General features: G+C 33.1%; 1 protein-coding gene and 1 non-coding gene across 3 annotated transcripts; both read left to right on the plus strand.

Annotated features, from left to right (window-relative positions):
* The first annotated feature begins 6,222 nt into the window (after window positions 1-6,222).
* Window positions 6,223-10,853, plus strand: LOC129308029 (linamarin synthase 2-like). 2 transcript variants are annotated; one of them, XM_054948993.1, is made up of 3 exons: window positions 6,223-6,933; window positions 9,616-10,358; window positions 10,436-10,579. In XM_054948993.1, exons 1-3 carry the CDS (start codon window positions 6,432-6,434, stop codon window positions 10,442-10,444), a joined length of 1,254 nt encoding a protein of 417 aa, XP_054804968.1. In that variant the 5' UTR covers window positions 6,223-6,431; the 3' UTR covers window positions 10,445-10,579. The 2 variants fall into 2 exon arrangements, with proteins under 2 accessions (XP_054804968.1, XP_054804967.1); XM_054948992.1 differs by having other exon boundaries at window positions 6,224-6,933; window positions 10,441-10,853.
* A 330-nt stretch (window positions 10,854-11,183) lies between these two features.
* TRNAM-CAU (transfer RNA methionine (anticodon CAU)) lies at window positions 11,184-11,269 on the plus strand. Its single transcript is given in 2 exon segments — window positions 11,184-11,221; window positions 11,234-11,269. It is a non-coding gene; the product is annotated as a tRNA-Met (tRNA).
* The last annotated feature ends 1,773 nt before the right edge of the window (window positions 11,270-13,042 follow it).

Genomic DNA, 13,042 nt, shown 5'->3' on the forward strand with positions numbered 1-13,042 from the left:
TGTATGCACAACCTTGATGACACATGTCTAATTCAGCAAGTCTCTTATGATGTCTCAGTTTTGAAGTATGCATAGCTTGATGAGCTGTAAGCCATAAAAACATTCTTTTTTTTTTTTTGGTACTTTAAAGCTCTAGATTAAACTCCAATCGGATGTTGCATCCCTTGACAAACCTGCATTTGAAAAAGGGTAGGTAGATCTAATAGAAAAATAATCATCATCAGCAAGCTTCCAAATGAAATACTCTCTCTCACTCAAGTTAACTCTTGGAGTAGTGCAAGTCAGTGTGTTCACAACATTATGAGGGAGCAGAACATTCAGCTTTGACTTGTCCTAGTCCCTCGACAGCAGAATGTAATCAGTCATCTTCTCCTCCAAATCCACTAGCCCCGTAAGGTTTGGAGTGGAAGCTATTAAACTGGTATTAACACTAGACCAAACATCATCCAAAATAAGGTATTTTTGTCACAACCTTTCTAGTTCCAAGGCCTGCTCTGAAGTTATCCAAGACCATAACAACACTTCTCTAGGTCAAAGAAGTTTTTCTTTCTTTCACCACTCAAGGGATCCTTTCATTACCAGAGTTATATTTTTCCTTAAGTGCTTGAACCCAAAGTTTATGAGGTTGAGTCACTAAAGACCAGCACAACTTCAAAACGTAAGCTTCACATTGTCTTCTTAGCCTTTTAACTCCCAGGCCACCATCAACCTTCTTGTTAACAATTTATCCCAAGCAAGGAGGTGTATTTTTTGCTCTTTTCCGTATCATATAAATCCTCTGCTGAGCTTTTCAATGTCAACTAGTACTTTCTTAGAAATAAGCATACTTTGCATATAGCAGCTTGGCATGGTAGAAATAATAGCTTTGAGCAAGGTGGTACGTCCAGCCTAGTTCAGAAATCTCCCTTTCCACCCCATAATTGTTTCTTTGTCTTTGCTGATAAAGGATTAAAGTCACTTGAAGATGCTCTTTTTATGAAAAAGGGAATGCCTAGATACTTCCATGTAAGTCTTCATTATGCCCATTAAGACTCTTTCCAGTACTATTCACGCTCATGAATTCCCATGGCAAATTAGGGTATGCGTATTTGGGCTTAAATGTGCAAGTTTATTACCCAATTTACCTCCTCCAAGTGTATACTTATGTGTTAGGCCTTTAATATGGTGATTTGGGCTTCCACAACACATTATAACCTCTTGATTACGAATATCTTCCCTTGAGTTTCCTCTACTTGGATGACTTGCCTGTAGGTGACTAGATGACATAGCATGCCACCTAAGACATGGTTGCCATGTAGGATTTGATTGCCACATATATTGTCATCTAGGACTTCTTTGCCACATAGGACGCCAATTTGAATGCCACCTAGGATGATAAGTTGGATGCCAACTAAGTCGCCACATAGGATCACATCACTTAAAGTTTCATTCGGAGCCATATTGTATCAGTTAGAATTTGGGATGCCTGATGTCCTCTTTGCTGCTCCCTCAATTGCTCAAAATCTCAACCTTTTATTTGAGGGAATTGGATGAAATTTCTCTAACTATTAACTAAAATGAAGGGCTGAGATCTTGGGAATTAGAAGTAGCAGCAAAGAGGGCAATAAACACCCGAAATCCGTAATGAATTTGGGATGTCTGTGTCCTCTAGGGCATTAAAGGAGTATGCAAACACCCAAAAACAGTCATACATGATGCCAATCTAGAGTGTACCTGATAAATGTTTTTCGTAAATTTAAGTTTGATAAATATGATGCTTTGTGAATGAAAGTATAGGTCCGAATGTATATATTGAATGTGGTGTACTCATATCCAAAGTCTTCGGTCTCTTGGTCGATTTTTATGCATAAACTTGAGTTCTTACATGCAAGATTTTGTCTTTAATTATGTTAATTCCAGTTTTTGGCCAAAAGAAAAGGTTATGTTAATTCCAATCTGAAGTGCCCCCCCCCCAAAAAAAAAATATTTGTATCATTAGATCTTACTTCAAGATTTTTAATCCAATTTTGCTAGTAAAATAAATATCTTGTAACAAATTTAAAACTACTATTAATAGGATATGTATTTGGTAGCAAGGGAGTCCAGGCTACATATTACATCTATATTATATGATTAATCCGGCAAGAGCACCTATAGTTTGACTATGAGACATCCAGATGAGGTTTTCCAATTAACTAACAGCCATGGTCATTAGTAATAATGAAACCCTAGTTAACCAGTCTTAAAACAATATGCTTTTTCAAGAGAAAAAAAAAATTATTCAAATTGATTTTCAAATTTGTGCTTCAATAATCTTACTTATTTTATATTAAAGATTAAATTTTAAATGTTTGAAGGTATGATTAAATTATGAAAATTTTATATTCATTAATACAACTGTGATGCTATAAATTGAATTATTTTACAAATATAAGCTGTTTTAAATGAGATATTTTCATTCGTGGCCCAAAAATGTGAAAGTTTTAATCAAATAATATACATAAATTAGTTCATTCAAAACAAATTTAATTACTCCCTTTATTTAAAAATGTAAGATATTTTTAATTGGATATCACTCCTTTAACAAAGTAGTTGCTTATTTTTTAAATTATTTATATCTTTCTATATTTATCCCTATTTAATAAAGTGTTTCACCTTAAAAAAAATAAAATAATCTATTCAATAGGGCATTTAAAAAAAAAAGATAATGATTACACATTAAAAGACTCAAAATATTTTACATTTTTGAACATCTAATCTCTTAAAAAATGTTTTACATTTTTAAACAAAGGGAGTAACTCTTTTTTTTTTAGCCAAAATATGAAATATATTTTTCTCTTATCTGATTTTACTTTGAATTCATTAATAAAAAAATATAACAAGATAAATAAAAATTATTTTGAAATACAAAACAATTTTTTAATATTTTTATTTAAAAGCATAAAAAATATAATAAACATAAAAAAGATGTTGATGAAATAAAAAATGAAGAGCTTCCGTGAGGATTTACATGAACGATATGAATCATCTCCACACATTCTCTCTGTTTCTCTCTGCTGGTCTCAGGACATGTAATGAATGTATCCATAATTTTGTTCATTTTTAAGGTTCCACGAGCGGATTACACAGGAAAATTTTAATAGCTAATAATGCATTTTGAAGTAAAATTAAAAATAAGAGTTGAGCTTAGATGATCAACCTAAAAATCTTATTTAAATAAGAGTTCGAGCTGAAAAAATATGAGGTTTTTAGGGTAACCAAACTTTTAAATCTAACCTAATAAGTCTTGAAAAAAAAAGACTTGGACCCAAGCAACCATTCAAACCTTGTTCAATTTTTTCCCTTGTTTCTTGAAACGCGCCATTTGGTAAATGAAAAAAAAAATCCTAAATATTAAATCATTTCAAATTCTCCAACTCTCTTTGTCTCTCAACTCGATCTCTCTCTCACCCTCTCCTTTTATCTAGTTATCTTGCCTCTCTCTCTCATCGCTCCGCCAGCCCTCTAACTCTCTTAGTCTCTCGACTCACTTTTTTCTCTCATCTCTTAACTCAGTGTCTCTAAAATTGACATCTCTCTCTCAGTATCCAATTGCTTTAGTTTTTTTTACTCTTTTACTCTCAAGTAATTTTTCTTCTTGCATAGACCTTTTTTTAGGTCATGGTTGTTTGAAATTTTAATTTGATACTTGCTTATAAGATTTCAACTTGATTTGAAAATTTTAATTTCTCATCTTATCCTGTGATGATTATATCAATATGGCTCATTTATTTTGTTTCTTAAACTTTGTTGTGAATTATGATAGCACCAACTAATATGTATTTAAGCTTTTAAATCTTTTATTTATTTTTTAGTTGATATGAACCTTGATTTAGTTTATGTTAAATTTTAAAATGAAATTATGATGTTGAATTAAATTATTTTTTAAAAAATAACATTAAATTATAATATTAATTTTTTTATTTTTTTTAAACCAGCTTCTAAGCTTAATCTTGAATCCCATCAATAAGAGTCATGCCTCAAAATACTATTAATTTTTTTTTTAATACAAAGTCACAGCAAGCTGTGCAGAAAAAAAATTAAGTCAAATCAAGTCCCATAAAAATACGGCACCCTAAGGGTGAAATATCAAAAATTAAAATGTTAGTACTATTGTTCGTAGCATGTCGAATAAGTCAGTCTATACATTTGTTGAATTTTTTAAATGCATGATTGAAGGTGATAATCCAATCCTTCATGACGAGGCATCTGATCTTTTTTATTGTGTCATTAAGAAGATGGTTCAGATTGTATTCAGATTAGATTAGCGCCAAAAATTTTAATGAATCAGTATGAACATTAACTTTTTTAAAATTGCTCCTCCAACAGTACTATTAAAATTTAGAAAATCAGGTTTCAAAACTCAAGCCTTTAAGGGCGGGCTCATAAGGATTAGGCACTAAAAAGCCGGGTCTATCAGCATTTTCATCTCTGCTCTGAAGCATGGCGTGGCTAAGGAAGGATTTAGATGGTGTTAATGACGCTGATGGCGGTGGCCAGCACTAAGCAAAAATTGCCGGAAGTTCCTTGCTATTGTGGCGTTTACTCCGTACTGCTGTATCACACGCTTTGTATCGTGTAGGGTCTTCATCCATACGATCATCAATGTTTTTTTTCCCCCCTTTTGTGTCCGCATTCCTTCAATAATACAGATATTATAATGTGCAGAAGTATTTAGATGTGACTCAACCCTTAATTAATCAAGCCGCCTCATTTTCAAAAAATGAATAGTGATGTGGCTCTCTAGTCAAGAGAAAAGACAAACAACGATGCGGCCTCTCCAGATTGAAAAATGGGGTGGGCATGTTTTTCAAAATTAATTTTGTATTCTCTCACTTTCAAACTATAAATCTCAAGTTTAAATATATGAATTAAGAAATGTATTTAATATATTAAAATATCATTACACTTGTCTCTAATTATTATGTCGAATAAATTAAAGTTATTAGAATAAATATATAATAAAGAAAATATTAATTGATATTGTTTTAAACTTCTAAAAAGACATATATAATAAAATAAAATATTTCCTCATCAAGATTGTAATTTTTTTATTACCAAAAATTTAGGTGAGTCAAGTCCTTAAGGCTCATCAGGGTCAAAGGATGTCTCTAGGCTTAAATAGTATTTATAGAAATTTTTACATATTATTCACTAATAAAATCCTTATATCAATAATAGGACTTAATCTTATATCCTTATATATTATGAATCAATTTTTTACCAACTAGACAAACCTTTGTTGGTTCATCAAGATTATATTTTGAATCAAAGGGAATAATTATTAAATATTTGTTATCCTCTCTTGTGAACCGGATGACTGAACTAAAAGAATTAGTTAAGTTAGTTCTTTAATTTGCAAAAAAATGTGTGTTGATGTCTTTTATCCCTCCTTTCAATCGTTTATATTGGAAACTATCCTATTGATTATTCGGTTGTCTAGAAGATAATTTCTTGGTTTTAAATATAAGTTACTCCCTCCAAACTACAATAAAAAGCATTTTTTAAAAGTATTGCTTGATCTAAAATATAGAGTATTAGATAACTTTTATAATTATTTTTTAACTATATTTCTATGTTATATTTTCTCTTTTTGAAAAAAGAATGCATTAAAATTTTAATTATCATTATCAAAGCACTTATATATGGTATTTAATGAAATAAAATTAAAAAGATGTAAATTTTTTTAAAAAAATTAAAGTTTCAACAAACATTTTTTTTAGAACCATAAATTAGTTTTTAATATCCTATATTTTGGTCTGTAGGGAGTACATTCTCCAGTTATTAATGAACATTTTTTTAATTTTACCCTTAGCAAATTAATAAAAAGAGACTTAATTTTAATTTAGTGATTCTATGTAGCTCCTTGAATGTTGTGTTTTTCTTTTTCTTCAATAGAGGCAAAGATGAAATATTTTTAAAATTTTAAGATAAATTTAATAAGTTAACCATATTTTCGTAGTTTATAAGATATGATTGGAAATGATTTATAATAAAGATTAGAGGATGCATTGCACACGTTGCAATCAAAATGGATTGAGAGAAAAATAATAAATACGAAAAACAAATGAGATTGAAATATTATCAAAGCAAACTCTCCAACCAGCTGCAACATTTAAAATCAGAAGGATTACTATATGGAGTCAAAATCAAAATTGTAGTTAGCTGCGAATTTTTTTTTTTTTTTCCATTCATGATGTCTGAACTCTCCATCTTGCCTATTAAAAATTAGGTGACTCCCGCTTAATCCAACCATCTTTATCACTGGTTCCATATTTTCATCTATTTAGACATTGATCTTCATCATAGTCATAGAGATACAGATACTATACATCAAAGACAAGATCAGCATACATAGATATAGTTTCATCTTTCTTGATTCTTTCCTTGAAAATATAAAATCAAGCCAGAAAATGAGTGCCGGGAAGCCACATGCAGTCTGTGTTCCGTTCTCGGCGCAAGGCCACGTAAGCCCTTTTATGCAACTGGTCAAACTCCTCCATTGGAAGGGTTTCAACATAACCATGGTGGACACGGCGTCGTATCACATGCGCCTCGTCCGGTCCTTAGGACCCGACTTCGCAAAAGCCTTGCGGGGTTTTCGGGTAGAGACGATACCCGACGGGCTTCCTCGGTCGGGTCGGGACGTGAACCCGGACGTGACGGAGCTGTGTGAGGCGATGAGGAAGAACTGCTCGAAGCCGTTCAAGGAGCTGGTGAAGAGGATGCAGAAGGAAGGAGGAGGATTCGGTGCGGTGAGGTGCATCATAGCAGATGGGGTGATGAGCTTTGCGATCGAAGTTGCGGAAGAATTAGGAATACCAGAAGTTCAGTTTTGGACTGCCTCTGCTTGTGGCTTCATGGCCTATCTCCAATTCGATGCTCCTATTCACAGAGGCATTGTTCCTTTCAGAGGTACTTCTTTTACTTTCCTTCTTCAAGACACGTCCCTTGCTAGATGGCAGTTGGGTACATATTACATAGAATTTGATGATAAATGAGTTTTATTGTTCTACTTCCAAAATTTTCCCAGAACTGTAATTAATGTTCTAAAGTAATCACAAACATAATGTCGTCCGACATTTTTAGAAATAGTACAAAACATTAATAGATTCGGATGTTATGTTGGCAGCCACATGTCAGTTTTTTTTTTTTTTTTAAGCTGTCTTTCATGGCTATTTTAAAAAAATTAAAAAAAAAAAGTGTTCATTGTTTGGCTGTCCTCTTCATCCGATCATAGCGTCGAAGGATCTTTGACAGACCATGGCTTCCTCGTCTTCTCTCTTCCTCTTCGTCACTGCTTTGCCTGAGCTTCTTCTTCTGCCCCTCACTTGTCCGATTTCTAAACACTGTGGCTGTCCCAAGTCAAAGGATTCAGAAAAGAACCTGTGAACATTCAGAAATTCACAGAAGAGCAGAACAAGCGAAAGATATCAATTGCATTTCTTAAAAAAAAAAAACAAAACAAAACAAAAATTAAATTTATACTCTAACCCATTATTAATATACATTGTAGATTTCATATATGTCCATAATTTATTTTTATTTTATTTTTTATAATTTATGAAAATAATATACTCGCATCGAACATCTTCTAAAATCTTAGTCTAAATTATCAAATATTAGATAATTTTTATAATTATTTTTTTAAAATATACCTATACTTCATTTCTTTTTATTTTTGGAAAAAAAAGATGTATCTAAGTTTTAATTTTCATTATTAATATACTTACATAATATATTTAATGAAAGTATAATTATTAAAATATCATTTTTTTAAAGAGATTAAGGTTCTTAACATTTTTTTAAAACTATAAAGTGGTTACAAATACCTTTAATTGTGGTACAAACTACAAAGGAGTATATTATTGTGAATATAAGGATGAAGTCTTTATAGTTTTATCTAGGATAATTAGAATCAAGTTGGATATAAAAAAATTAATTATTTATTTAGTCAATCATATTTAATGTTTAAAAATGAAATTTTAGTATTTACATGCGGCTGGGACTTGTGCGTAATTCATTTTTTATTAGGGAAATGAATGTAATTTTTATTTTTATTTAATTTTGGATTTCATTTTTGTAAGTAAAATGTTTTAATTAAATCAATATGAATTTTGTTTTATTTATTTATTTTGAGGAGATCCTTTGCTGTCCAATTTTTAAGTCTCAATTCAATCCTGTGTTGAAATTTTGTTCATATTCCTGTCCTGTCTTGACTTCTCATCCTCTCTTCACGTCGATTCTGTTACAAGGAAACGGATTTTTTTTTTTTTTTCCGTCCACAGTCCACACAGACACATATTCAAGTTTACAAGAAACACTGCACGCACAGAGATCAGATTACATATGGACTAGAGGGTATGAAAATTTCATAATCTTGTGTATAATATATAATATTCTTTTTCATTAATTATGAAAATTCATACTTCCCCTCAGACTCAAATATAAGATACTCTTTATCTACATTACATTGAAAACAAGCTGAATTCACTGCAAAATTAATTAAAATATTAGATAGGGACCTAATGTATGTGCGTGATAATAAACTAAACAACATATAAATTAGAATTGCGCATCTGATCGGACTGTAATTGCTAAGTCATATTGAGCTAGTCAACATAGGTCTTCCTCTCTATACCCTTTCAGAGTTATACGGTTTTTTGTAGGAAAGTACGCATTGAGTTTGGGTTTTAAAGAGGACCTAATAACCTATTTAATAATTCTTACTTTCTATCAAAAAATAATAATAATAATAATTCTTACTGGCCTCGCCCTCAAGAGGCTTAAGATTAATGGCCCAGACTTCACTTGCTAATCAAGTACAATGGATAATGTATTTAGTCCAACAAGTATATGATACATAAAACTATAGGGATGTAATTTTTTTCTTTTTTATGAATAAAAGAAACATATTGAAATAGAAGTTCAACATTAAAATCAACCACAAAAAACTTAACGTTGGCCCAAAAAAAAAAACCACAAACAAACATTAAAAAAAAAAAATAGTCTAAGAAATCCTCTCATCATCCACCACCTTGGTGATGGATGATCAAAAGTCCAACAAGGATAGTCTAAATCATGAGAAGCTCTATCTAAGAAATTTGCATATTTATGGGCTCTCTAATATTAATACAAAAAATAACTAGCCAATCTCAAAAGTAAGTTTCTAATGTCTAGAATCTCACCATGGAAAGGATGGTCAGCAACATTACCACGCAAAATCAGATTCAAAGCTTCTATAGTACCACTGCCCACTTCAATCTTTCTTAGAGCTTGATTCCAACATAGGTCCAACCCAAGCTTGATTCCAAACAACTCTGCTGTAGTAGGAGGGCTGGGATTATTCCTGCTGCAAAAACCTTTCAACCAATCACCTTTATGATTTCTAATTACTCCACCACAAGCACTGCTTTTGGTCCCTTCTAACAAAAGCATCAGTGTTAAGCTTAACAAAACCTTCTCCTGGAGGGGGCCAGGGATGTAATATTTTAGGAACCACTAGTTAACCCATCTTAGCAAATCAATAAAACAATCTTGTGAACCCATACAGAAAATTCCAACATTCACAAGTAGCAATTTCTCATCTTGTTGTAGACCCTGAATCCATTACCGAAAGCGCACTGGACTTGCCTGTAGATTGGATTCCTGGGATGACAAACATGAGACTCAAGGACATGCCAAGTTTTATCAGAACCACCGACATTAACGAGACAATGTTCGACTTCCTACGAGCAGAAACACAAAACTGCTTGAAATCTCCTTCAATCATCATCAACACTTTCCACGACCTGGAATCTCAAGTCCTCGAAGCTATCAGAGCCAAGTTTCGTCCCGACATATACACCATCGGCCCTCTTCCATTGTTACTCAGACATGTTCCTGAAAACCACCTGACCTCCATACGACCAAACTTGAGGAAAGAAGACTCGGAGTGTCTGAACTGGCTTGAGAAATGGGAACCCGGTTCGGTGTTGTACGTAAATTATGGAAGTTGGACCGTCATGTCAGAGAATCACTTGAAGGAATTTGCTTGGGGCTTAGCAAACAGCAAGCGTCCATTTTTGTGGATAATAAGGTCTGATGTGCTGATGGGTGAATCAGCGATTTTGCCGAAGCAGTTCTGTGATGAGATTAAGGAAAGAGGTTACATCACAAGCTGGTGTCGTCAGGAGAAGGTTCTTACTCATCCATCAATTGGACTGTTCTTGACGCATTGTGGATGGAACTCGATGACGGAAGCTTTATGTGGAGGCGTTCCTATGATTTGCTGGCCATTTTTTGCTGAGCAACAGACAAATTGCAGATATGCTTGTACACATTGGAAGATAGGAATGGAGGTAATTATGATAAATCCATAAAATCATGAGCTTTTGTTATGGATATGTCCAATCAAAATAGTGTTGTCCTTTTTAAGTTCAGGTGAAGGAAGATGTGAAAAGGGAGGAAGTTGCAGGGCTGGTGAGGGAGATGATGGAGGGAGTGAAAGGAAGGGAAGCGAAGGAGAGAGCAGTGGAGTGGAGGAAGAAGGCAATGGAAGCTACTGATACTGGAGGATCTTCCTTTCATGATTTCAATACCTTCATCAAAAAGGCTCTTCTTCATTGTTGATGAGCTTTAGTTTTGGCATGTATGTCCAGAATCTTTCTTGTGTTAACGAGAAGGCTAGGCTCTAATATAGAGTTTCCTAATTAAAGCTGTAATGGTCCAAAAACTGATAAACTCTATTGCTGTTATAGTTTTGTCCTTTTGCATTGTTCATGGTTTTCTCCTTTGCTAAGGAAATTTAAACGAAAGTTGAGTATGAATTATTTAATTTTGTTGTGTTTGGCTTAGGTTAATGGGAATTTAGATCTAAATTTGAGTTAAATTTTTCATAGGTTAATGGGAATTTAGATTTAGATTTGAGTTAAATTTTTCATAATAATTTAAATTCTTTTATGTTGAAATTTTCCAATGTAAATGCACCATGAAAAGTTGAAAAACGATAATTTAACTGAAGAAAGTTAACAACTGAAGCGGAAAACACATACATATGCATGCGCTTGAACAGAATCTTAGGCAAAGGAGACTCTGGACTGGAGGTGAACTGTCGTTTTGGCAAATGAACTTCTGAATATGCATATGTCTAGTAGTATTCATACAGATCATAACAAATCAACAGCGGGGTGGTGGCGCAGTTGGCTAGCGCGTAGGTCTCATAGCTTTCTGAGTAATCCTGAGGTCGAGAGTTCGAGCCTCTCTCACCCCAACTTTTTCATTTCCGCTGCTCCAACAAGCAAATTTGTTACAGTCAGTCATCAACGTGCACTTTGCAGACAATCAGATAAACATCTCTCTGGTGCGACCAAACGAAACAAGACTAGATCCATCAGGTTCTTACATAATCTAGAGGAAACATCAACAGGATGGAATGCTTTCTTGCAAAGGACATTAGAATGTGTGGACATAGAATACCATTTTCGAACCACAATATATATGTAGTTTTTTAAAAGCTCTTAATCTAAAATATGGGGGTATTAGGTAAATTTTACATTTGTTTTTTCATTTATACCCTTCTTTTGTTTTATTTATATATTCATTGTCTTTAAATGCTTTATATTTAAAAACTTTGCACATGTTACTATAAACTCTTAAAAATTACAAATGAAAAGATGTAAATATTTTTAAGAAGTTAGTATTTTAACTGGGAGGAGGTGTCCCAAGAGAAAGAGATGAAGATTTGTTTACACCAAAAATATAAATTTTGAGGTTAAAATCCAACTCAATTTAAAAGACCTTCAAAATAATTAAAAGGATAATAATTAAGAAAATTCTAAAAGCTTTATTTACTAGGTCAAAACCACTACTCAAAATACAGGGAAGTGGCCAACATGGGGAGATACTTCCTAAAAACAAAAGAATTGGGCAAGTGAAGTAACTTGAACACCAAGTCAACAAGGGAGACTCCCTCCAATCTATTATCATCATCAATCATGATGAACATGCATCAATTATAATACTCAACAGTGCTCTTAAACATAGTGTTGTGCTTTTTATTTCTAACTTGACTTTAGCTTTTATCTTTCATTTTTTTTTTTAAATTTTTTTAACCTATCTAACCCTTTTCTTGTAAAGAAAGGAGTTCCACACCTATGTAACACTCACCCTTCCAACACGTAGTACACAGCACTTCTAATTAACTCTCACGCACAACTATTTAATTTAATTCCCACCCATTTTTAAGCCCACAGGAGATAGAACCTACAACGCATTGATTCAGAGTGAAAAGCTTATGCCGTTGAACCCAGTGATTTTTGACAACTTTTATCTTTTTTATTTACTAGCAATCCATTAGCCTTTACATCCTAGTTGTAGCCAATATTAAATCGTGCACCCTTTTTATTTAATGCAATTTATCTTTCCATTGTATTTAACTTCCATCTTAGCATCCGGAAAAATTGTAATGAAGGACCCTAAAAGCCCATTTTCCATTAATAGAAGTCTTCTCAACGGCTTTGAGACTGTTTGAATCTCTAGCATGCCTAGCACCAACTAAACGATTTTTTTCACCAACAAAATTATTCGGACAAAGCGGAAAATACCCGAAACAGGTTGGTGCAAACTTAATACAGATGACCTAAGAATTCAGGACGGATTAGCTGGATGTGGAGAAGTGATTAGAGGAGATAATGGGGAGTGTCTGAGAGGCTTCTCTCATAATATGGGCATGTGTGGAAGTATAATGGCTGAAGCTTGAGGTATATTGGATGGACTGCAACTTTGCTGGGACATTGGCTTTAGAAAGTTGGGAGGTTGAATGTGATGCAAAACAAATTATTGAGGCACTACAGAGGAAGAACAACATTGACGGATGCTTTATGATTTCAATGAAGATTCTAAAACTGATGAATCAATTTGACCATGTGTATAGAGAAGGCAATCGCTGTGCTCACACACTTACTAAAATGAGTCTCTACAGCGGGAATACTGGATATCATCAAGGAAGATTGAATAGGACCTGTATTCCTCATAGATTACTCTG

This window comes from Prosopis cineraria, unplaced genomic scaffold (genome assembly GCF_029017545.1).
Source record: "Prosopis cineraria cultivar Desert tree isolate PC_DT_omini unplaced genomic scaffold, ASM2901754v1 PC4, whole genome shotgun sequence".
NCBI lineage: Eukaryota > Viridiplantae > Streptophyta > Magnoliopsida > Fabales > Fabaceae > Prosopis > Prosopis cineraria.

What these genes read in the sequence shown, in the direction of transcription:
- LOC129308029 (XM_054948992.1), top strand. Translation starts at nt 6,432, where the DNA reads ATGAGTGCCGGGAAGCCACATGCAGTCTGTGTTCCGTTCTCGGCGCAA. An exon ending in AGGCATTGTTCCTTTCAGAG is followed by an intron (nt 6,934 to 9,615) that starts GTACTTCTTTTA and finishes ATCTTGTTGTAG; the next exon opens with ACCCTGAATCCATTACCGAA. An exon ending in ATTGGAAGATAGGAATGGAG is followed by an intron (nt 10,359 to 10,440) that starts GTAATTATGATA and finishes TTTTAAGTTCAG; the next exon opens with GTGAAGGAAGATGTGAAAAG.